Below are 26,133 nucleotides of genomic sequence, written 5' to 3' on the forward strand. Positions count from 1 at the left end.
GTGGGAGGGAAGGGATGTGCATCCTCCGGGAGGAGGGTGCCGTCGCCCTGCCCCCCAGTGAGCTCTGCTCCAGGTTTGGATGTTCAAAGTGGCCAGGAGGCCAGAATGAATGGCCTGCTCAACACTGCCAGGGGCCTGTCCCTGCCTCCCTGCAGCGATTCCTGCAAACCTTAAGCCTCAGCTTTATTCCCCAGATGGTCATCAAGGTCTTTGGAGCCAGATAACTCCCTCTGCCTGGCCTGTACATTCCCCACACCCTTCCAGACCTCACACCTCATGCCAAGGCCCAGGAGGGATGACAAGGCTTGAGATTGTCCACCTCCCACTTCAGGCTCCAGCCACAGGCTCTGGAAGGTATCAGCCCCTTACACCCAGCCCCAGAGTCCAACCTGGGCAAGGCCAGGTGATCATCATAGCTAATTTCCAACAGCAACTAAAAAAGGCCCTGCCCCTGCAGTGGGAACCAGGCTGAGTCACCAACTGCACAGGTTGAAGAATGTCAGGTGGCCCTTTCCCAGCTTGGCATCCTCGGGGCTGAGACTGAGGCCAAGCCTGCCTGGTGAGCCAGACACCCTTCCTGGCTCATGGGCCCACCATGCAGCTCAGTCTGGCGCAGGCTCCCAACCCTGGGTCTGCTGTGAATTGACTGACCCAGCACAGCCAGGTGCAGTGGGGCCACATTGACTATTGTAACCAATCACTCTCCCTCTGACAGTCTGGCAATAGCTGTCCCAGGACTCCCAAATCCCTGCTATGCCAACAGGCCTCTCTGAGGCCACAAGACTCTTCCTGGGGGCCACATGATGACCTTGAACTCAGGGTCAGTTCTGTTCTCTCTGCCAGGGTCAAGTCTAAGTCCAAACCCAGGTTCCTACCAGGAAGTCCCTTAGGGTCATCTCTCTCCATTCTCTGTCCCAGCCCAGCTCTCTCCATCTCACCCTTGATCATCAGCCAATGAACCGGTGGGGAGGGGGTGAGGGTGCCCTAGTTCAGCTAGCGTCAGCCCAGGCGCGGGTAGTGAGGAGGTCGCGCGCTCCAAACTCAGGACCGAACGTCCTGGATTCTCACCAGAGAACCAGACCTCAGCCTTGGCCCTCTGTCCTGTCCCCTCGGCCAGCCCAGTCGTGGGAAGGAAAGAGGGGTTTTCAATCCCAGCCCTTCGTCCCAACCCCGATCCTTAGGGCCGTGTGCGGGTTCCCAAAGCCCAAAGTGGAGACCTCGCCACCCTAGCGCTGCCCAGTTTATTTCCCCCTTCCCCAGCCCCCGAGCTCCGCCCAGGCTCGTAGGTGCCCACCCAGGGACGGGAATCCCCTCAGTGTTCCAGCCCCACCCCCTTTCAGGCCCGCGGGAGACGGGTCTGCTGCGCCCAGGGCGCACGGATCCCGAAGACGCGGGGCGCCCAGGGGAAGCTACCGAAAGTGCCGAGAGAAGCCCTGGTCCTTCCCCATCTGGAGCCCGGGACCGCGGCGCAGCAGGTGCCGAAGGGCAGCGGGTGGCCGAGCCCGCGAGCGAAGCGAGGGCGCCGCGACTCCACGCGTCTCTGCCGGGCGAGCGCGCGCGGCCCCTCCCGAGCGGTCCCCGCCGGAGGCCCCGCGCCCGCCCCCTCGCTGTGGCCCCGCCCCGCCCCACCCCGCCTCGCCTGGGACCCTTCTGCTTGCTGGAGGGTGAGGGGGAAGCTGGGGGCCCTTCGAGGCCGCCACGCTCCCTCCCCTTGGTTCCCTCCATCATTCCCTCCCCTGTGACCTCTCCGTCCCCGGCCCCCTCCAAGCCCCCGCACAGTGGCGAGTCCCCACGACCCGGCTGCCGCGAAGACTGAACCCGACAGCACAGAGGAAGCCCCCATTGTTTTTTGCAGAGCGTGGGAAAGCTTTCTGGAGGGGATGGCCTTTGCCCCAGCCCCAGGGCTCAGCAGGTGTCGCCAGCGAGAAGCAGCTTCCCTAGCTACCCAGGGGGGCGCTCTGGGGGAGAAGAGGCTGGAGAGGGAGGCAGCTAAGAGCAGTGGGGAGCCATGGAGGGTTTAAGGAGTCACGGGTAAGTGGAGGAACTCCAGAGGTTTTGGTACACCAGGGGATGGGACCCAGAGAGGGGTGTTGGGATAGGACAAGGGGCTAATAGATACTAAAGTCGAAGAGGAGGTAGAGTGTCTAAGGCCTGGTGAGTGAGTGGAAGTGAGGAGGGGGGCCAGGCTGGGACAACCGCCAGGTGAGTGGGGAGGGGCTGAGTAGAGGACCTCCCTGAGATGGGCACCCCCACTCTGAGAAAAGCGAGGAATAGCTAAAGGGGAGGAGAGGGAAGTGACAGGAAAGGGCACATGGGCTCCTCCCTGGCTCTGGGCCTGCCATTCCCTGACAGTCAGCAGGAGCAGACCCAGGGATCCTGCTCTGCACTGACATTTCTCACAAAGTGCTGACTGCCCAGAGAGGGCTCGCATCTGAGATCTGAGGAGCAAATGACAGGCCTGTGGAGGGGTCATCAGCATGAAGCCCTCTTCTCTACCACCCACCCCTAGCCACCACCCACTCAGGCAGGAAACCCCAGGACCTTACCTCTGTCTTCTCAGAGGAATAGCTCACAGGGGCCGGCCTGTGGCTGCCTGCAGCCAGTCACAGGGAGGACCCTACAGATCTGACCATCAGTCTCTGGTATTCTGTCCACACCACACTTCCCAACACACCTCAGTCCCCCATTCCTGACCCCAGCGAGGACTTCTCAGGGCTGCATTTGTCCCTGGCAGCAACAGGAAGCTGGAGCCCACTCATGCCACACCTTGTCTTCAGTCCTGCCTTGCAGAGAAGATAAGCCTCACAGTGAGCACAGCTCCCTGACATCTGCAGGGCCACAGCCGTCCCATCATGATGGAGCCATTTCTGGCTGTTTTGCACCAGCTGCAGTGGCCCAGCATCCAGAAGCAGGCATGCCCAAAGGCTTTGAAGACTGTTCACCATGTTGCGGGCATGGGAGGTGCAACCACGGAGCAAGTGCTCATGCTCGAATTCAACGCTGCCTCAGGGCTAGGTCCCAACAGGAACAGTGGAGGCACTGGATGGGGTCAGCAGCTGGTGCATCTGGCCAGGTGACCCAAGGCAGCAGAGGGTGGTCACCAGGGGACAAGCAATAGCTGGATTTCCCTTAAGTGCCTGTCCCAGTGAGAGGGCACTGCTGAAGATTACTCTAGGGCCATACTTCTCAACCAGGGGCGACTTTGCCCCTTCACCCCCCAGGGGACATCTGGCAGTGTCTGGAGACATTTTTGTTTGTCACAAAATGGCAACTGGGAGGACAGGTGTGCTACTGGCATGTAGTTGGGTAGAGGCTAGGGGTGCTGCTAAACACTTGTACAATGTACAGGACAGGCCCCAAGAACAGAGAAATATCAGGCCCAAAATGTCACTAGTGCCATACTTGAGAAATCTGCTCTTGAGAAAAAGAGGTCTTCCCTAAGGGAAACCAATACTAATTGAGCACATGTTATATGCCTGGCACATCTACCTACACAGTTTCAGAATTTTCCCAATAACTCTGTATTATGGTGTCCCTGACATTTGTCACTAAAGCAGAAAAGGGTGGGGGGAGGGCAGATGGTCCCTCATACCCTACCCCTAGATTCTCAACTAATCTCTTTTCTGCTCACAGTTGGCAGAGTTCATTTATATGGTTTCTTACCAAAACCCCGCTGGGTACACATAGAAATTACCAAGCCCAGCCAGGTATGGTGGCTCATGCCTGTAATCCCAGCACTTTGGGAGGCTGAGGTGGGAGGATCGCTTGAGGCCAAGAGTTCGAGACCAGCCTAGGCAACATAGCGAGACCCCATCTCTACAAAAAAATTTAAAAACTAGACTGAGCACAGTAGCTCATATCTGTAATCCTAGCACTTTGGGGGGGCCAAGGTGGGAGGATTGCTTGAGCCCAGGAGTTTGAGGTTACAGTGAGCTATGATTGCACCACTGCACTCCAGCCTGAGCAACACAGAGAGACCCTGTCTCTGATAAAAAAAAATTACCAATCCCATTTTACAAATTATAGAGGTCAGTGAACTTGCTCAAGGTTGTACTGCCAGTGAGTGGACGTGGGGTTCAAGCCAGGTGTGTCAGGATTCCAAATCCCAGCTTCCACTACCCCTACCTGACCCCTCCAGACCCTCCCTGTCTCATATTCTCTGAGACAGTAGTGGGCCACAGAGCTGACTCTGCTTTCCTGTTCCCTCCTGCCCACGTCACACTTTCCAAACTGCCTGGCCTGTCCTAATTAGAAAGCCATTTTATCACTTCATCAGGCTAGGATCCCTTTGGGGACAGACCCGAATTAAGCTCTGAGTCGCAGGATTAACTGCCTTTATAGAGGAAGACGAGACCTTTTGAGTACTTTGCACCCACTGATCCATGTCACCCTTCACAGCAGCAGCGATGTCTGAGGGTACATCCTGTAATGATGGCCCTGTCCTATACAGTGGCCACCAGCCATATGTGGCTATTGAGTGCTTGAAATGTGGCTAGTGAGATTGAGAAACTGAACTTTAAATTTTATCAAATACTAATTAAATTTAATGTTAAATAACCACATGTGGCTACTGTGCTGGATGGCCCAGCTTTGTGGTCTCACTGCCCCCTCTCCCTCTCCCCATGCTTTCTGTTTTGGCCACTGGGACCACCCCTGAGCGAGGCCACACCTCTGGGATTTGGGTAGGTTCTAGCCTTCGTGTGGAGCTTTCACACACACACACACACACACACACACACACACACACACACTTCTTCACCTCTCATTCTTTGACTGCTCAACCTCTCAGTTAAACCTTGTCTCTCCTTGATGTGGGGCCCCATGGCCAGAACAGTGCCTCTCTGTGGCCCCCACCCTATGCTGGTTGATTCACAGCTGGGCACTGTTAGGTACCGTGGGCCAGTGTGACACTGCCCTCACCCTCTGTAGCTAGATGCCTGGCCCTGATGAACTCCCCTTGGGGACTGTCCTTCCACCTCCACAGGACACACCTCCAGATCCCCCAGGTCACTGAGTCACAGCACTGACACCTGCTGCCTCCTCCCCGGAGCCTGCCCTGATTGCTCCATTCTGAATTAGCCATGGGCTGCCCCTCAGCCCTGGCTGCCCCTCAACTCCCAGTCACAGACACAGACACGGCTGTCTGTGACTCCCCCATAACCCCCCACCAGGAGGTGCTGCACGGAGATCACCATCCCTTACTGGAGTCCAGCACATGGTGGGGCCACTGGGGACTGGTCAGTCCCGGGGAAGAGGATGTTAGGAAGTGTGGGGGCGGGGGTTGGCTGCAGAGGTGGAGAGTGGCTGAAGCCTCACTGCCAGGGTAACCCTCTCCCCTCAGAGCTCGGCTGGGCGCCGCCCCCTCCTCCAGCAGCCTCCCCAATTTTCCCGTTGCACTAGACACGCGCTGACAATAGAGGCTGCGGTTTCATCCTCCCCAGCAGCGCCCGGGGAACGCTGCGGGGACTGGGCATCCCCAGGTGTCCAGGGTTCCCGCTTCCCAGGTTCTAAATCAAGCTCGCGCAAGGGGGCGCCCCTCCCCCGCCCTTCCTGACCCGCGGCCGCGGCTGCAGGGCGCCTGGGGACAAACTGCGGCCAGGAAAGGCAGGCGAGGGGCTGTCCCAGGAGGCAGGAGCAGGAGCAGGCTGGCCGGGAGAGGCAGGAGCAGAAGCGGGCAGCAACGAGGGGAGATGAGGGGGACCGAGAGGGCCTCCAGCTGATCCGGCTGCCAAGAGCCTGGAGACAAGCGCGCCAACTTCCCGGGGGACAGCCGGGCCGCCTGCGCCCCCCTGGCCGAGCCCTGGCGGGGAGGGGCCGGGCGGGGGGCTGTCCATCCATCACCTTCCCAGGAAGCCCTCAGAGCCAGCGCATCTCCGCGGCAAATTCGGCTTTAGAAATAACTTTTTTTCCCCCTCCGGATTTTCCAAGCAAGGGGCTCAGCCCTTACTCACCCCAGGCAGCTCATGGTGGCCTCTTTCGGTGGTCTCCTAAGCTCCGCTGCAGAGCCGAGACGCTGCGCCGGGGCTGGGGGGGCGGAGGGTGGCCAGCCCGGTCCCTGACATTGGCCAGGCCCAGAGGGAGGGGCAGGCAGCGGGGTGAATGGCAGCGAGGGGAGGGGGCGGGCTGAGCCCAGGAAGAGGGAGGAGAAGATGGGGGAGCAGCCGCAGGCCCCAGTGGCTGGGTGGGGAGGGAAAGCTGGGCAGGATCCGGGTAGGGGAAGCATCCCTTGGGCCCAGAGGGGGCCTGGTTGAAGCTGGGAAGACCGTGAGGCCCTCGAAGGATGGAGATGGGGTCTGGAGATTCTGTGTCACTTCAGGTGAGGACTCACCAGGAAATTTTTTTTTCTAATAAATAAACTTAGAAGTTGAGTCCAAAGCCCAGCAGAAGAGCACAAAGTGCATAGCTAACAAGGTTCACCATCCTGTGACTGCCACTAATTTACTGTGTGGCTTTGGGCCAGCCTCTTAACCTCTCTGAGCCTCAGTTTGTCTCTGAAATGGGGTTAATATTAGCTCTGGGGGGATTCAGCGAGGCAGTGTTCCTCTAGGGCATGGTGAGGGCCTTGATATACACTCATCATCAAAAGACATCAGAGAGCAGAGAGCACATGCTATGTAGGGTGGGGGGGCAAGTGTTGGGGATCCACACAGCACAGTCCTAGGCTTCCTTCCTTGCCCTTGCATGGTGCCATTACTTTGTCTCAAGAAAGAATTGGACATATCTGGTATCCTGTTGGAGATTTCTATGATCTGGGGTTTGGGATGGAGCAGGACAGGTCAAGACTTTAGATAAGGAGGTGGATCCCCTCTGAGGCCTGTCCCAGGCCCCGTCACTGAGAGCGGTGCCCTGGCCTCCAGCAAAGCCAACAGCTGCCTTCCCAGGGATGCCCTTCAGCTGGCTGGTTTACCCTTGTTCTGGGGCTGATGGCGTGTTGGGGTCTCAGTTAAAGAGCGGGCCACCATCTCTGACCTAGACTGCTGGGGAAATGGACAGCCCTGAGTGACACCCACCCTGCCCGTCCATCCTGCTCCCAGACTGCAGTACCTCAGGTTATCCAAGAGTGGCCCACAGGCCTCGCGGGGCAGTGCCAGGGTGAGAGCCCACACCAGGTCATCCACTCGCTGCTCGGCTGCAAACTGCTTCAGTGCCGTAAACACCTGTTCCTTGGCAGTCGGCTGGTCCCCCAAGATTTCATCCACCTGTGAGGAGGGGTCCAGTGAACCCTGGAGAATCACTCCCTTCCTCCCTTCCTCCCTTCCTCCCTCCCACAGTTTACCACCCCAGGACAGCGGACATGGATCATGGACTGAGCGCTTTGCCCCTATCACATCATTTCAAACCTCATAGCTGCCTTACGAGGTGGGCTTGGTTGCATGGTTAGTATCTTCATTTTATGTCTAAGGAAACTGAGGCTGATAGAGGTGATGGGGTCACTGGGCCAAGATAATCGGGTCATGATTCAAACCCAGAGACAGCCGTTCTAATGCATATTGTAAGGATCAAAGGAATTAATACAAAACCTTAAAACTGTGCCAGGCACTCCATAATTGCTAGTTACTATTATTATAATACTATACTCCCTTCCACAACTACTATTTGCTGAGAGATCCCACAGAGAACATTCTGGCTCCACAAAAAAGCCCGGGAATGCAAGCCTAGTCCTGAATTGTGACACCCTCTGTTCTCCCTCCAAACTTTTGTTTTCTTTGTCTTAGGGCACAAACCAGCTGATACCAATCAAGGCACATCTATACAGAGGAGTCTGTGTAGCTACTGGAAATGAGTGTGCAAATGGGCACACCCCATTTCTGGAAGGCAGCTTAAGTGTGTCTAAAGCCGATCCTTTTACCCAATGATCTCACATCTAGAAATTTATCCTAGATGTGTCCTGACAAGACAAAACAAATGCACAATGATGTAGGAGTGAGGAGGCTCACCTCTGTATTATTTATAACACTGACATGTTGGAAGCAATGTGAATACCTGACAATATGGGCTAACTTGCTTACTGCCTCTTTCCCTACAGCAATGTTAGTTGTATGAGATCAGGCTCCTTGTCTGTCCTGTGCATCACAGGTGCATAATCAAGGACCATTAAATGCATGGTTTTCAGTGTCTCTACTGCCTCCCTCCTTGCAGCTTATATAGATGTTGAAGTCTCTCCCAGGCTATAAATACATACATACATACACGCACACACACACACACACACACACAGTCCTCCTTTGATCCCGCAAGCTGATCATTCTCTTCCTTTTTCTAGCCCAGAACTGTCTACATTTGCTATTTCCATACCACTGCCCTTAACGGCTATAGTCCACACCCCCACCACCGCCACTTGCAGCTCTCCATGGCTCTGCTCTGGCCAAGAACCCCAGATGGCGATTCCCAGATCTTGATCTTCAGCCCAGAGCTCACTCCCGAACTTCAGAACTGTAAATCCAACTGCTTCCTAAATGGTTCTCCACAAAGGGATTAAAGAAAGCTTTCCAGAGAGGTGACACTAGCCAGGGTAAGGGTCTTCGAGGGTTCCCAGTCAGAGGCCACGTTCTGCACATGTCTGAGTCCTAGCACATGCACACCACGAATGTGTGTAACTGTCTGTCTCCCCACCAGATATGATGGCTGAGGTCTCACTGCTGTTCAGCCCCCAGCACAGGGCCAGGCACATAATAGGCACTCAGTGAATGTTTATGGAATGGAACTAAAGCATGGCATTGCATTGCATTACATTTCCTGAAGGCCCCCAGCTGACTGCTGTCTCCCCCCTGTGAGCATGGCAGGCTGCAGCACCAAGCACCCCCTCCCCATGCATACACCGTGCTGAGAAAGGTTGATGGTTTGGAAGTCAAAGTCAGCAGCAGCCTCGATTCAAAGGAGTACATGGCTAGCTGCAAAGATGTTTTATGTAAGAAAGAGGGAAAAAATAGTTCCTCCCTCCTGGGGCCGGTGCCACAGTGCAGTTTTGGTGTCAGTTATTACCCAGATGTTCTCAACCTACATCCAAGCATGAGGCATCATCACGGGACACTAATGGATTTTCTATTAAATATCAGCTACCTCAAGGAGGAAAATCTGGGGCAGGCAGAGTGCGGCAAGAACTCAAAGGCTGATTATTGAAAACCGCGGGGGGCTGCACACAGGCCCTGCATCATCTGGAAGCAGTCACCCTCAGCTTTCTGGGGTGCTCGGTGAACCCTAACCAGAATCCACCACTCCATATTCCTCCTTGCCAGAAAATGCACCACAGCTGGCCTGGGCAGCCTGTCAGATTGTACCCTTGGCTGGCTGCCACCCCAGCCCTGCTTCCTGGCAAGGTCTGCTTATGTCCCCTGCCCTGCTGGGGACTCTGAGTATGCCCCCTTCCAACTCTGCAGGGATCAGATGGAGTTTGGGACAGGCCTTTGGTTCCATGGCAGGTCATCTGGGATTGTAGCGGATATTACCAGTACTCACCAATATTTTTAGTTCTCTCCCCTTTTCCTGGACACATAGAAGACTACATTTCCCAGCAGCCTCAGGGAGCAGCCATATGACCAGTTCTGGCCAATGAGCATTGAGTGAAAGTGCTATAGTAAAGACCAGATACACAATTTTCCATGCTATCTTCCTCTTCCATGGGGAACCCTGGAGCTTCACGTTGAGAAGGAGGAGTCTGGAATGCTGAAACCTCATATGGACATTAGCTACCCTGAAAGTTACCTGAACTCCTACACAACTTTGTGTGGGTGAAAAGTAAACTTCTATAGTGCAAAGGCACTAAGATGTTGATTTTGTTTGTTATAGCAGCAGAGCCTATTCTGGGTATAGGAAGAAAGTCACATCTTTCAAGGAGCTGGACATTGGTGACACAGGGAAGCCAGAGCTGAGTCCTGTGTGTATGTGAGTAAGTGTGTGTGCCTGGCTGTAGAGGCAGGGTTATGGGGCTGAAAGCCCAGATGAGGGATCCTGCCAGGGTACTTGATGGAGGAAAGGCTCCTGAGGGGGTGAGTTTAGAAGGAACGAGAACTGGAGCAAGCTTGGGTGCTGGAGGAGGCTGGAGTGGGTGGGAATCTCACACCTGGACAATGGGCTGGGAGCCATTTCTGCAATAGCCAAACCCCAGCAGGGCTTCCAGGCCCCCTGGCCTCCAAAACCCCATGGCCAAGCCCTGCCAAGAGCAGAACTGAGCAGTTTCCCTTCCATGAAGAAAAAGTCTATGAACTCAAGTGTTCTAAGCACCAAGAAGATATTGAGTTTCCAGGCTGAGCATGCGCATGGGGCCTGGGCCCAGGCAGAGGGTGGAGTGTCTGGGCTCCAGACTATTTCCTGGTCACACATAGGCTCACTTTTTGTTCTTCTCAAGTGTCAGCCAAATGAGAGCCTCAAGACCACATCTAAAAGCCCTGGAGGACAGGCATTCAAGGATGGGTGGCCTGAAGTAGCTGTACTGAGACCTTGCTGGTGGCCTGAGGTAGACATGACCTGACCAGGCAGCCTCTTCCTCCATAACTGTGTCACAGTCCAGGTTTGCTGGGTTGGCCTGGATTTGTCCAGTAAATAGCAGGTTCCTACAAATCAGGGGTTGCTTGGGATTCTGGCCTGAGGCCAGCCTCCATCTTTCTTTCCCAGCCCTGAGTCTCTGAGCTGTGCCTCTGTCTCTCCTTGTGGCCACCCCTTGCTTCCTGCAGGTGACTCAGGCCTTGGGCTCCTCTGGTGGCTGGAGGCCTGGCCATTCTGGGCTCTTAATCTTCAGAGTCACCCCAACTTTCCACCTGCAACCCCTCAGAACCTGGTTGGTGCCAACATTTAAAGAAACGCCTTTGGAAGTTTGGAGGACCTAAACTGGGCCCCCCTGTGACCAACCAGCCAGCCAGACTGCTGTGCAAGGCTGGCCAGGTCTTGGTTTTGCCTGGGCTTGGAACAGGTGTGGCTCTTTTTAAAAAAGAACACTATCTTAGTAATATGAGCAACAGAAAGAAGGATCCTACAGCTGCACACATGGATGAAGGTCACGGATATAATGTTGGGCAAAAGAAGCCCAGAACTGAAGAGCACATACTGAATAATTCCATTATATGAAGGTCATGAAGGCAAAAATCACCATAGTGATGGAAGTCAGAACAGCAGTTACGTCTGGAGCACAGACAGGGAAAGGGGCAGGCGGGAGCCTTCTGATGTCAAGGGATTATTCAATAGTCTACATTCTATGATTATCTATATTCTCTTATTTTACATCTTGATTGGGAGGTAGTTCCAGGGTGTATGTGTATGTAAAATGTATTGAGCTGTATACTTAATGCACTTTACTGTACACCTATAGTACCTCAATCAAAAAGAAAAACAAGTGAATGTGACAAAATTAGACGCAGCTTGAAGCTTGAGCATCATTATATTTCTGGTAAATCTGTAAAAGTTTCCTCAGGGAGTACGGCGCCCCGCCCCCGGAGTGGGGGGGGTCTCTCCCCAGGAGCCCCGCCCCACAAGCCCCGCCCCGCCATACGAGCCCCGCCCCTCAGTCCTCCCCCGCCCCGCCCCGCGCGCCCTACCTTACGGCTGAACTCCTGAGCCTTGCGCCTGCGCTCTCGGTGCACGGCGTCGGGGCGCTTGCGGCCAGCCAGGCGCAGCAGCTCGCGGCCCAGAGCGAGGCCGCGGCTGGACCACTGGGCCCGCACGGCCGGGTTCAGGGCAGCGGGGCCGCCGTCGGGGCCCGGGAGCACCCCGAGGCTGGGCGGCACACGAGGGCAGCGCCGCGCCAGGCGCACGAGGCGCTCGCGGCTCAGGCCGCCCACCGCCAACCCCTCCACCTCCAGGATCTGGTCCCCGGGTCGCAGCCCCCCGGCGTGCGCGCTGCTCCCCTCGGCCACCTCCAGGACGAAGCAGGGGCCGGAGCCGCCCAGCCGGAAGCCGAAGTCCTCGGGCCAGCCCTGGTTGGTGGACGGCATGGCGCGGTGGCGGTGTGGCTGGAGCGGGAGACAGCACGGGATTCCGCCGCCCTGTCGGTGGCTGCCCAGCCGCTCAGAGGCCCAGGGCATGTGCCCTCGAGGCCCCTACTTCTCTGTCTCAGTTCCCCTCCATCTGTCTTTTGCCCCTTCCCCTTTCCGCTGTCGGTCTGGGTATGAGTTTTTCCATTTTTCCGTCTCCGAACCACAGGAGGAGAGTGTGGCTGAGAAGACGGAGCCGTTTAGAGGGAGTCAGCGGTTTAGTGGGTCAGAAAGGCAGTGGGGGCATCTGAGGGATACAGACCAGGTCTCAGACCCCGCAGAGGCACCATGAGGGGTGGGGGTCAGGACTGTGATTAGGATGTGTGGTCATTAGGGAGGGCTGGGGCTGCTGCTTCAGTGGCCCAGGGGACTCCAAGGGCCAGAGTGGGCGTCTCTGAAGAAATCCACTCATTTCTATATTATCGTTAGCTCTGGACTTTATAATTTAAAAACAGTATGGTGGGCATGTAAAAGACAAGTGGCCCTTCCTTAAAGTCTTAATTGGAGGGCCTTGGTTTTATACCAGTGAGGCTACCCCTTTTCCTATGGGTCTGCTTTACTGTCTGACTTATCTGCCTTCCATTGTCCCCTCTTTCCTCACTTCTCTCTACCTTAATCCTTTTTCTTATCCCTTTTCCATCTGCCAAAATCCTCTTTCAGGGTCCTACATGAATCACAAACTTCCAGAATCCCAGAATACCGGAGCGAGAAGAGGCCCCAGAGACCACTCATACCCCTGGGGGAGGCTTTATAAACCTCCTCAGAGTGAGGAGGTGGAGAGTCTACACCTTGAGACAGGAGGGTCCTAACCCAAGGTCACCCAGTGGCGGAATGGCAGAGCCAGCCCCCACCCCCACTTCCACCCAAGGCTCTCTATACAGTGCCTCCCTGCCTATCTTAGGCAAAGTCCTTAAACCTCTGTCCAGAGGGTTCCTGCCTGTCTTGAGAATGCCTTCATAGGCTTCCCCTTGCTTGTGTTGTAGGAGATGGGGTAGGTTGACTGCTGGGCATGCCATCCCTCTCTCCCATGCCCGAGGATTCTGGGAAACAAGCAATTATGTACTAGCCCTGGTAGTAGGGATGGACGTTGGTCAGACCTGGCCAGTTACTGTATCCCAGCCTGTGTGTCCCAAGGAGGGTTCTTCAGAGCCCCTTTAGAGTTGGTATGTTGGCCTTGGAGGGTCTTACTCTGGGCCCATTAACTCTAAGGACATTGCAGGTTTAGGGCTGCCGGCAGCCATGTTGCCACCACGTGGAGGATCAGTTCTTATGATAGCATCACAACTCCTGGATCCAGCTATGCCTGAAGTTTACCCAACTTCCATTTGACAAAAAGACCTCCCAGTGACGAGGGCTCATGAATTCCTCTTTTTTTCTTTTTTTAAGGCTGTTTAGAGTTTTAGAGTTGGGGTTCCATTACTTGCAACTGATAAGATACTGAGTAGTAGAAACTGCTAAGCAAAGGGGAAACGAGGAGGTCTTATATGGGAGCACTATCTCCTTTCCTACTGACTTTTGGTGAGAGTTGTAAGATTCTCCTTGGGGAACGATGGTATGGCTGATTTGGGGTCTCTGGGCTCCTGGCTTTAAGAGGACTAAGGAGGAGGAGGTATCTGTCCTCCAAAAGAGGCTGATTGTGTGGGCTGGTGAGGTATACTGGGACCATGCCATAGTGGGGAGGTGAGGATGGACTGTTCTGGATAGAACAGTTGTATGTGTATTCCTGTCTGTCTGTTTAGAGTTCCTTACGTGAGTCTGTGGGGGGAGCCTCTGAAACTGTAGGCAGTACATGGTGTGAAGGCTTATTGTTCTGGTCACAGTGTCTGCAGGCTTCCTGACCTTGGCTTAGAGGATCCTCTGAGGGTTGGTTTGCAAAGACCTTGGTCTCTGGTGCCCCTCAGCCCCCTGCAGATGCTTGGAGACCTGTTCACAGGAGTCATCCTCCCAATAGCTCCCTCTCCAGGGACCACCTCTGCTGGGAGGCCTGGAGAACACTTCTTGGAAGCTGGGGGGCTGGGAGCAGGGAGGAGGCCCATGATGGAATAGGAGGAAATGTCCCTGAGTGACATCCAATGAGCACCTGTGTCACCTGGCCAGCAGAGGGCACGATGTGAGAACTCCTCATCCTGGGTGGAGGCTGTCACACCCTGATCTGGCAGGATCAGTCCTGAACCCACCCCAGGGGACCTCATCTTCATCTGTGGGGCTGTGGTGCTGGCCGCTGGGCATGAATCCTCAGAGATACTTCCTCTGGCGCTTGGTGGCAAAGCACTGAGCCCCTGCGGCCCACTGTGCCCAGGCAGGGTGGGGGCATCACCACAGCGTGGAGGGACCTGAGGTTAGTCCTTGTCCTGTGAGAGGAGCCGTCAGCTCCTCCACTACCAAAGAGGGGCTGGGTAGAAACTGAATGTGGGGCTTGGCACATGGTCCCCCTCCCCATGCACCTCTGTTCTGACCAGCACACTTGTGCTGTGTGGCACGGCTGCCCAGCAGAGGTCAGAGCAGGCACCTCCTAACACCTCCACACCCAACTTAGGGAGCCCACGGGGTCAAAGAGGCTGCCAGTACTCCACCCCTCAGGCCTTTTGAACCACATCAAGCCCTCCAGTGTGTCCCCAGCCCTACAGACTGACCCCAGGCCTCTCTCCCACCCACCCAGAGTCCCCAGTCTGAGCCACCCTTTCTTCCCCAGAAGCAGGAATCCAGGGTCCTGACAGCACTGACTGGGCTATCTCAGGGCACAAAAAATAGGCATCAAAGGGGCCCCCGTCCCAGATGATCGGTTGCTGTACCCCCTCCCCAGGTCTGCTCACCTTCCTTGCTGATGACGGCAGTAGCCACAGAGAGAGAGCACAGCACTCAGGGAACACTCAGGACACTCGGCTGTTGCCGGGGCCTCTGCTGCTCAGGGCCTTGGCATCAGTTACTGATGCGCCCGAGGTGACAGCTGGAGTTTCTAAGGCAAAGTGATCCTCTGAGTAACCTGAGAAGGCCCTGTTACTGGGTAGACCAGCAGGATGGCTGGATGGCTTGGCCAGGACCCAGGCTGGCCGCCCCTGCTGTGTGGTCCTGGGGGGCAAGCAGTGGTCGTCAGGTAGAAGTGAAGACCGCCTGGGCTGGGCCCCTCCACAAGGTCACAGAGCTTGACAGATGGGCCCAGAGGATTGGACGGGGTTGTTCCGGGGTGGGTGTGTCACTTGATTCAGTGATGGTAGAGGGGCCTGTGAGACCCAGCAGGGTGTGGGCATCCAGTTCCCGCAGAGAACACCCCGACGGGAGCCCCCCCAGGCTGGGCTTATTGGAGAAGGGGAGACTCAGGCCAGAAGAAACGGTTTGGATGGGGGAAAAGGCAATTGCCTTTCCTATGTAATTGTGGAAATGAGTCAAGTCTGTAAAACTAAAGGCAAAAGGAGTGGCACGTAGCACTGTACTCTAGTCAGGGAAAGTTGTGTCCCTTGGGGGTACAGATTAGCAATCTGAGATCACACTATACATGCATTCTGGAATTGAACATTTAAGAGGATGGTGGGAGCCAGGCTTCTCCCTTCTGGAGTGGGAGGTTACAGACAAGCAAGAGGGGGAAGCTAGAATAATCCATGTGGTAGTGGATTAGAGTTGTGGACATCAGGATGAACTCATGTTTAGCTTAATATAAGTACAGATGGATCCATGTGGAAATCTCTACAGATACGTGCCTGTGCAGAGGCTAGTATATGCTCATGCATTTGCCTGCTCTGTCCGCTGAAAGGGCCTGGGAGCAAAGACACCCCAGGAACAATGAGCACAGCCAGTACCCAGATCTTGATTTCTAGTATGATTCCCCAGTGACAGGAGCCCAGGCTCCCTGGAGAAACAGCTGATTCCAGGGCTGGGGCAGGAAATATCCAAGATGAGCCTGGAGCATGTTCTAGTGCTAGAAAGTAAAGAAGTGCTACACACACACACACACACACACACACACACACACGGAATAATGGGATTTACCAAAGGGACACAGGAGCCAATTGAAAATGTCCCCAATGACCAAAGCTGAAACGATTTGACAAAATAACAAAGCATTGGATTATAACCCAAAATACAAAATAAATACCCACAAATCCATATGATACAAACAGATGATTGATTAAATCAGCAAATGAGAGGAAGAGACAAATCTCCCATGTTTAAGAATTCACGTAGCTAATTCCTCCTCAGGGAGGTGGAGCGTCACGCTTCAGTGTAGGCTGCACAGAGTGACTTCCTTCCAAAGAGGAAAGTATGAAGGAGTAGGGAGAAAGGGAAGAGTAACTTCATGGGGGAGAAACCGGACAAACACCACCTCAGTCAGGATCAAGGTTAACATCAACTCTGACAAGTCATGTGGGTAGGATGTAGCCTTGACTTGACGCGATGAGAATGGCATTTTGCCTCTTCTCCCCAAAACCCATCACCAGGTTAACTATGAAAAAATGACAGGGAACCCCAATTGCAGGACATTCTACAAAATACCTGACTCTAAAACTGTCAAGATCTTCAAAATCAAGGAAAGTCTGAGAAACTGTCACAGACTGGAGAAGCCTGAGGAGACATGATATTAATAACCGAATGCACTATGGTATCCTGCATCCTGGAACAGAGAAAGGGCATTAGGGAAAAACTAAGAAACTCTGAATTAGTCAATAATAATGAATCAATTTTGGTTCATTAGTTGTGACAAATGTACCATAGTAACATAACCTGACAATAAGGGAAATTGAGTATGGGGTATACGGGGGACTTTGTACTATCTGCACAACTTTTCTGTAAATCTAAAACTATTCTAAAATTAAAGATTTGTTTTTAAATCCTCTTCTCGGGGTGCAGGGGAAGGGGACCAGATAGACTAGAAGCTACTCTTACTAGGTCACCATGATTGATTTGGATGTTTTCTAGAGTTTGCTTTACCCAAAGACGCTCTCCGAGTTACTGTGTGTGTGTGTGTGTGTGTGTGTGTGTGTGTGTGTGTGTGTGTGCGCGCGCGCGCGCTACAGATCTGTCTATATGGGCTCTCTTATATACATTATAAACTCTGCTGGGGAGCTTACAGTATATCCTCATTGGAGAAATAACCATGAGTGAACAAGAGTATTCCCAGAGCACGACAGAAAAGTGTCTGGTGTTGTAACAGAATACATCTTAGATCACAGCTCTGCATGCTTAACAGGTGGCCTGATTGTGCTGCATGGTAATTAGACATAAACAGCAGCAGTCACGTGGGTGACTCAGCATGCTCTTTTGTCTTCTTGCATGAACGGATGTTTCTTCAGGGTGGCAAAAAATGGAGTTACCTGACACTGCTGGTGGGAATGTGAAATGGTGCAAGCATTATGGAAAACTGTTAGGCAGTTTCTTAAAAAGTTAAATATATGGCCCACCTGTCTTTATCTGTTCAGGCTGCTATAACAAAAATACCGTAGACTGGGTAATTTATAAATAATAGAAATAAATGTATTGCTCACAGTTCTGGAGGCTGAGAAGCTCAGGATCAAGGAGCCAGCAGATTCAGCATCTGTTGAGGGCCCATTCCTCATAGATGGCACTTTCTATGGGTCCTCACTTGGCGGAAGGGACAAACAGGCTTTCTCAAGCCTCTTTATAAGGGAACTAATCCCATTTGTGAGGGCAGAGCCCTCATGACCTAATCACCTCCCAAAGGTCCCACCTCTTAACAGTATCAGATTGGGGATTAAGTTTCAACATATGAATTTAGGGGGACACAAACATTCAGACCACAGCGCCACCCATTCCACTTGTCTGCCATAGCACAGTACTACAGACTGGGTGGCTTACATGGCAGAAATGCATTTGCTTATAGCTCTGGAGGCAGGAAGGCCATGGTCAAGGTGCTGGCCAGTTGTGTTCCTGGTGAGGGCTCTCTTCCTGGTTTGTGGACTGCTGCCTTCTCACTACGTCCTCACTGATCTCTTCTCTGTGTGCCCTCAGAGAAAGAGAGTTGACTGAGGCTGAGCACAGTGGCTCATGCCTGTAATCCTAGCACTCTGGGAGGCCAGGGCTGAAGGATCTCTTGAGCTCAGGAGTTTGAGACCAGCCTGAGGAAGAGTGAGACCCTATCTTTACTAAAAATAGAAAAAATTAGCCGGGCATGGTTGCACACACCTGTAGTCCCAGCTACTTGGAAGGCTGAGGCAGGAGGGTCACTTGAGCCCAGGAGTTTGAGGTTGCTGTGAGCTAGACTGATGCCATGGCACTCTAGCCCGGGCAACAGAGAAAGATTCTGTCTCAAAAAAAAAGAAAAAGAAAAAAAAAAGAGTGAGCTCTATGATGTCTATTCTTATAAGGACACTGATCCTATCAGATCAGGGTCCCACTCTATGCCCTTAGTTAACCCTAATTACTTTCTTAGAGGCCCTATCTCCAAATAAAGATGCACTGGAGGTTAGTGCTTCAACATATGAATTTTGGGGGAGCCACACACATTCAGTCCATAACACCACTCCCAGGTGTGTACCCAAGAGAAATGAGAGTGTATGTCCTCATGGAGACTAGGATATGAATGCTTATGGCAGCACAATTCACAGTAGCCACAAAACGGAAACAACCTAAATATCCATCTACTGCTGAATGGATAAACACATTGTGGTACATCTACACAATGGATGGCTACTTGGCAATAAAAAGAAATGAATTATTGATACATGTAACAACATGGAAAAATCTTCAAAACGTTATGCTAAGTAAAAGAAGCTGTTAACAAAAGGCTCTATGATTCCATTTATTTCAAATTCTATAACATGCAAACTTACTTATATTGTCAGAAGGCAGAGCAGTGATTGCTAGGGCAGGGATGGAGGACAGAATAAATTGCAAAGGGACATGAGCAACTTTTGAGGATAAATGAAATGTCTCCTGTTTTGATTGTGGTGGTAATTTTACAGGAACATACATGTCAAAACTCATGGAATAGTGTACTTTACATGTATGCGGGCTATTGCATATAAATTACATCTCAATCAAGTTAACAGCTTAAAAACTTGAATTCCTTGAGAGGTACATCCCTCAGCCCTGTAACCTAGAGGGGATGGGAAAGTAACCTGCGTTAAAGCCAGACCCAGTCTTGTGCCAGGCAATTGTCACACATTTGTTACCTCATTCAATTGTCGCAACTTTCCCAGCAAAGCCATAATTGCTAGTTTAGAGATGAACAAGCAGAACTTCAGAGAGATCAAGTGACTTGTCCAGGGCCACACAAGCTCATGAGTGGCTGAGGTGGAATTTGACTGTCTCTGGCTCCAGAGCTCATGCTTCTGCCCACCACTCTCTGCTGCTGTGAAATAGCGAGAAATATATATGTTGGTTTCTGCCCCCAGTTCCTGACACAAAGCTCCTAAGACCTTTGTAATTTCCTGAGTGATAGGAGCGTCTGACCTCCAGGGAGGGGAGAGACGCTGATGGTTAAGGCCATCACCAACGACCAATGATGTAATCAACCACGCCCACATAAATGGAACCTTCATTTTTCTTTTAATTTTTTTAATTTTTAATTTTTTATGACCTGGAGCCACGCCCAAGAAGCCTTGAACAAGTGGACTCCTGGAACCTTCATAAATACCCAAAAGGACAGGGTTTGGAGAACTTCCAGTTTGGCAAACAAGAATGCATCCACATGCCAGGAGGGTGGTGCACCCCAATTTCATGGGGAGAGAAGTTTCCGAGTTTGGGAACCTTCCAAAGCTTGCCTTACGCATTTCTTCATCTGGCTGTTTATTTGTATCCTTTAAAATATCCTTTGTGGTAAATTGGCAATAGTAAGTAAAGTATTCCCCTGAGTTCTGTGAGCCACCATGAACCCAAGGAGGAGGTGGTGGGGGCCTATAATTTATAGCCAATTGTACAGCTCACAACCTGGAGCTTGCGATTGGCATCTGTGGTGATGCCAGGCTACAGGGACTGAGCCCTTAACCTGTGGGATCTGACTCTAACTCCAGGTACATAGTGTCAAAATTAAATTGAACTATAGGACACCTGGCTGGTGTCCATTGGAGAACTGCTTGGTGTGAGAAGAGAATTGCTCTGACAATACAGGTAAGTTTATATGTTATAGAATTACCCCATCTGGTGTCAGAAGTGTTCTGTGTTGAGCGTGAGGGTAGGAAACAGCACTCAGTTTGTCCTGTCTCTTACGTCAGCCTTCAGGGGACTCTGAGTCCACTGCTCTTTCTACTGACGACAGAAGAAAGCACATTGCTGAACTCCCGGCCTAACATCCTTTTCCATACTCTGTGTTCCACCTTCTTGCCAGCAGGCGAACCAAGGGACGCCAGGCCCAGGGGCCAGCAGGGTTTCCTGGGGGTGTCTGCAGGTATGGAAAACCTCCAGAGACCCTTGGGTGGCTGCCACTGAGAAGGGCTGGCATCATTGAGGGTGGCATCACCCTCTCTTCATTTTACACCCCAAATTCAAATAGCAAATCATATGATCTCTACCCTCTAATTTCAAATTATAACCAGAACCCACCCACTTCTCTCCACTTCCACTGCCGCCACCCGCCGCTTCCTCAATGATCTTCCCTTGCCCCCTGCAGTCTATTGTCAACATAGCAGCCAGAAGGAGCTGTTAAAGGAAAGTCAGATCCTGTTTCTCCTCTGATCAAAACCCTCCCATCCTGTAAGTCCTCCTGTGGCCTGTAGGACCCTCCCCAATCAGGCCCCTTGCACCTCCTGACCTTCCCCCTGCTACATAACCCCCCTGCCTGCTCACTCCTAGCACAGACCAGGCACGTTCCCACCTTGCACTAGCTCCCCGCTCCACCCAGACCATTTCCTCAGGTGCCTGCATGCCTCCCTCTTCCCCTCTCACAGTTTCCCAGCCCTCCTCTGCTGCCTTCCCTGCTTTCTGTTTCTTCATAGCACTTCTCACCGTCTGACATGCTGCCAATGTCCTACTGATTCACCCTGTTTGTTGTCTGTCTCCACACATCAGCATGCAAGCTCCAGGAGGCGGGGTATTGCTGTTTGTTCATTGCTGTATCTGCAGTACCTAGAACAGTGCTTGGCGCTTTGGGGGTGCTCAATGCCTATTTGTTAAATGAATGAACACATGAATGATCCCTACACTGAGACTCCGTACCCCCCACAGAAGGAAGTGCATCCCCCGACTCCAGGCTGCCCTAGGTAATCTAAGGTAATCTCTAAGACAGGCCCCAGGATGGCACATGGTAAGCGTTATTTTGTGATTATTATAATCACTAGTATGCTTTTTTGACAATTCAATTAAGTTCCCCAAAGTTGCAAATGGTTTGTCAAAATAAACTTTTTGTTTTAGAGCACAGTAGCTTTAGGTTTGCATTCACCTTTCGAAGGACATCTGGGTTGTTTCCGGCTTTTGGCAACTGAGAATAAATCTGCTATAAACATTCCCATACAGACATAAGTTTTCCCACGAGTTGGGTAAATATCTAGGAGAATGATTGCTGGATCATATGGCAAGTCTATGTTTAGCTCTGTAAGCAACTGCCAAACTGTCTCCAAAGTGGTGGTACCATTTTGCGTTCCCACTAGCTGCTCCACATCTTTGTAGGCAATTGTTATTGTTAGGCTTTTTACTGGGGGCGAGGGGGGATTTTAGCCATTCTAATAGGTAATAAACAGTATCTAGCGGATGCTCATTGATGTTTCCATTTGCCTCTTCCTAATGTCAAATGATGTCGAGCATCTTTTCATAATGCTTATTGCCATCTGTGTATCTTCTTTGGTGAAGATATTCAGATATTTGTCCATTAAATTTTTTTTTAATTGTTGAGTTTTAAGAGTTTATGTGTGTATGTGTGTGTGTGTGTGTGTGTGTGTGTGTGTGTGTGTGTGTGTGTGTGTGTGTATTTTGGATACAAGTTCTTTTTTTTTTTTTTGAGACAGAGTCTTGCTCTGATGCCCTAGCCCTAGAGTTTAGTGGCATCATCCCAGCTCACTGCAACCTCAAACTTCTGGGCTCAAGTGATCCTCTTGCCTCAGACTCCTGGGTAGTGGGACTACAGGCATATGCCATGACGCCTGGCTAATTTTTCTATTTTTAGTAGAGATGGGGCCTCGCTCTTGCTCAGGCTGGTCTCAAACTCCTGACCTCAAGCGATCCTCCTGCCTTGGCCTCTCAGAGTGCTGGGATTAGAGGTGTGAGCCACTGCGCCCAGCCGGATACAAGTTCTTTATCCAATATGTGATTTACAAATATTTTCTCCTCATAGGTGACTTCTCTTTTCATTCTCTTACCAGTGTTATTCACAGAGTGAAAAATTTTTAATTTTAATAAAGTCGAATTTACCAAATTTTTTCTTTTGTGATTGTGATTTTGGTGTTGAATGTAGAAACTCAACACCAAACCCAAGCATATGTAGATTTCCTTCTAAAATTTTTCTTCTATCAAACTCTGGAAAGCATCCAGCCCAACCATGGTGCCCTATTAAGAGTATCTTGAAGTTGATCTGAATCCTCCATGAGAAGAGACATTTTCCCCTAAAAATAATCCACAGAAATATGACCATGAATACCACAAAATGGACCCTCCTTGTTACTGAGTTGTGTCCCCCCAAATTCATACTTTGGAGCCCAGTACCTCAGAATGTGATTTGATGTAGAGGTTTAATCTTTAAACAGGTAATTAAGTTAAAATGAGGTCATTAGGGTGGATCCTAATCCAATCTGACTGGTGTCCTTATAAGAAGAGGAAATTTGGACACAGATGTGCACAGAAGGTGGACCACATGAAAACGCAGCGAGAAGGGGGCTGTGTGCAAGCCAAGGAGAGAGTCCTCAGGAGAAACCAACCCTGCCAACACCCTGATCTCAGACTTCTGGCCTCCAGAGCTGTGAGGAAACAAATTTCTGTTGTGAAAGCCACCCAATCTGTGGCATTTTGTTATGACAGTCCCAGCAAACTAATGCACTGCCATAGTGAAATTTTATCAGAGTGTGGATAAAAGGCTCTTCATTCAGGATAGAAGAGCCTGGGTAAGAGGCATTGGCCAGGGAGAACAAATGAGGGCAGACAAGGAGTGAGTGGGAAAACCCAGACATCTGTTTAAAATTGGCTGGTGTCTCGCTCTCTCCCTGCCAAGTCTATCCTGACACATCCAACTACTCTGGACGGAGGAGACAGTGTCCAAACAGAGGATTTATGACTTGCAGTCATGCACTCCTACCCAAAGCTTCTATGTGTCTGCAGTGCACCTGTAAGACCTCAGGTGACAAAAGATGGGGAGTGAGTGATGGCCTGCAGGGGTGGGGATGGGGGCTGGGGTTGATCCAGATGATTGCCCATCACCATGGCTGAGAGCTGAAGTTGATGGATGACATAATGGCATTTTGAGGGCAGGCTTGATGATTGGCACTGGCCATGCTGTGGCTTTCACCGACATCTTGGATGGTGTATTAGTCAGCGTTGTTAATGCCAGCTGCTGTAACAACCGACCACCTATCTCAGTGACTTTGCATAATCAAGTTTCATGTATTTCATCCATTGCTAGTCTGGTGCTGGTCTGTAAACCCAGATGTTGGTGGGAGCCACTCTGAGGACCCTCGCTTCAACCACAGAAGTGAGATCAGCCCAGTGGCACACCTGGCTCCACCGTGTCTTTTTTACGTTCACTTCTTCTGTGTCTTGTTCTCCCCTTGACTCTTTTTAAAGTCGTTTTACCTTGTTTTGTATGTCTATGCCAGGCCATCTTCAGGAATTAGACATCCACCTGGGCAGGGCGATATAAATAAATGTCGTGGACAACATTTTGAAGTTTCCCTTTCCGTTCCTTCTCCCTGGGGCCCTTCCCCCAAGGGTCAAGCTAGCTTTCCTGGGTACTTGAGCGTGTGGGGGTTGGGGGGGATTTAGCTTAAAAAGAGCCATCTTTTTTTTTTTTTTTTTTGAGACAGAGTCTCACTCTGTTGCCAGGGCTAGAGTGAGTGCCGTGGCGTCATCCTAGCTCACAGCAACCTCAAACTCCTGGGCTCAAGCAATCCTTCTGCCTCAGCCTCCCTAGTAGCTGGGACTACAGGCATGCGCCACCATGCCCGGCTAATTTTTCCTATATATTTTTAGTTGTCTGATTAATTTCTTTCTATTTTTAGTGGAGAAGGGGTCTCGCTCTTGCTCAGGCTGGTTTCGAACTCTTGAGCTCAAACAATCTGCCCACCTCAGCCTCCCAGAGTGCTAGGATTCCAGGTGTAAGCCACCGTGCCCCGCCAAAAAGAGCCATCTTTTCATCCTTTCACCTCCTAAGTAGACATAAGTGTGTCTGTTTAGACAAAGGTCTAAAAGTTAAACTATGTTTTTCAGTGTCAAAGGTGGGGGTTTGGGAGGGCAAAAAATATTGCAAAAGCTCAGGGATCACTTATACCAGGGCTAATATTTTTATACCTGAAAGAAATAAGAGTTGAGAGGTGGGCTTAGAGGGTAGACTCGAGGGAAGCAGGGTGGAAGGGTGGACTTGCTGCCCCAGTGGATCCTGGGTCACAGAAGCCACCCTAAGTCCAGTTGTGGGGACACAAAGGAGGCTGCATTTGGCACAGCTGACTCTGGAGCTGCGTGAACTCCCGTGAGCTGCACACACGCCCTCTTGGTGCTACACTGACCTCTTAGGAGTATTCTCAGATGGGGACAGTCAGGATGACACGTGCCAGCCACTATAACAAACAACCTCGTTGTGTTTGTGTGTGTCACAAACCACCAACACTGTGCATTCAGATGCCTCTATCTCTGGTCCCCTTGCTTCAAGCCAAAGGAAATTAGAAATATTTTTATCCTAAAATAAGACATTTAAACATTCTGGACTGACTATAGAAAAATGAGTTAAATCTTCATTTTTCTGGGTGTTCCCATTTACACACATTAAATAAATTTCATAGATTTTCTTTTATTAATCTCTTTATAGTGAGTTGCTTTTTCAGTGAACCTTCCGAGGGTGAAGGGGAAGTTTTGCCTTGGTCCCCACGGAGCTAATGTTCAGGACCCCTTCTGACAGTGCAGTCTTGGGTGGCCCCTCCTCCAGGTAGCAGGGCTTCCAAGGCCTGCCCAGCTGACTCTGGAGGCTCCCAGCCAAGGATGCAGCATCTCCAGCGGTCAGGGAGTGGTGGCGTCTAGTCCCAGCTATTCCTGGGGCTGAGGCCGGAGATCACTCAAGGACAGGAGTTTGAGTCCAGCCTGCATGATATAGTGAGACCCCCCATCTCTAAAAAAGTTTTTTTAATAAAAAGATAAAAAGGAACTGTCCTGGTGGCTTGTTGGCCTGGGCTAGTCTAAAGTCATCACTGGAGTCATTCCTGGGACATTTCGTGGAGTCTGTGGGAGCCTCATTCCAGGCTCCTCCCATTGGCCTCATCTGTTTGAGCCTCCCTAGGGAGATTATTTTATTTTTTAGACACAGTCTCCCTCTGTCGCCCAGGCTGGAACTCCTGGGCTCAAGCGATCCTCCTGCTTCAGCCTCCAAAGTAGCTGAGTCTACAGGCAGTTACCACCACGCCTGGCTAATTTTTCTATTTTTTCCTATAGGGTCTTGCTCTTACTCAGGCTGGTCTTGAACTCCTGGCCTCTAGTGATCCTCCTGCCTTGGCCTCCCTAAGCACTGGTATTCCAGGCATGAGCCATCATGCTGGGTGGTCCCTGGGGAGATGAAAGTGGCTTCCTCTCTTGGCTTCTGCAGTTCCCCTTTTCCGTGGTTCTCCTCCTACCTCTTTGGCCATCCGACTTGGCCTTCATTGCCAGCTCCTCCTTTTCTCCCAGCCCCATGATGTTGGGGAGCCTCAACCTCTTCTCTCCTCACACTCGTCCTATTCCTGTGCAATTGCATCCGTTCTGGTTGACCTTGCACAAGTGCGTGGCTACAGCCTTGTGGCTAAAATTTCCTTCCCCTTCCTTTGCATATACATTTTCTTGAACCTGCACCAGGAGACGGCTGTCTGGAAGGAATTTTATTAATAGATTTGCCTTTGAGTCTGGGAAGTAAAGGACATCTACCACAAGGTCCTGCTATGGCCCAAGCATCCCACATTTTCACTGTTGCACCTTCATTCATCCTGCTCTTCATCTTAATTTGGGGGGATATTTTTGACGTATTCCTGCCTTCATTCTGGATATGCCTTATTAGATGCCCACTTATTGATTGCCTACCTGGCCAGCATCCATATTCCTTCCTAGTAGTACCCAGACTTCC

The 26,133-nt window shown here is 51.6% G+C and overlaps 1 protein-coding gene across 1 annotated transcript in view; it reads right to left on the reverse strand.

Moving 5' to 3' along the window:
• GRID2IP (glutamate receptor, ionotropic, delta 2 (Grid2) interacting protein) overlaps nt 1–11,928 on the reverse strand; it is a 31,839-nt gene extending 19,911 nt beyond the window's left edge. The window contains exons 1-2 of the mRNA XM_012638946.1: nt 11,529–11,928; nt 7,045–7,199 (exon numbers count right to left, since the gene is read on the reverse strand). Of these exons, the coding sequence (XP_012494400.1) occupies nt 7,045–7,199; nt 11,529–11,924 (551 nt within the window). The 5' untranslated portion in view covers nt 11,925–11,928. The remainder of the gene's footprint in view (nt 1–7,044; nt 7,200–11,528) is intronic.
• Between the last annotated feature and the right edge of the window lie 14,205 nt (nt 11,929–26,133).

The sequence above is a fragment of the Propithecus coquereli genome, unplaced genomic scaffold (genome assembly GCF_000956105.1).
Source record: "Propithecus coquereli isolate 6110/MARCELLA unplaced genomic scaffold, Pcoq_1.0 Scaffold137, whole genome shotgun sequence".
NCBI lineage: Eukaryota > Metazoa > Chordata > Mammalia > Primates > Indriidae > Propithecus > Propithecus coquereli.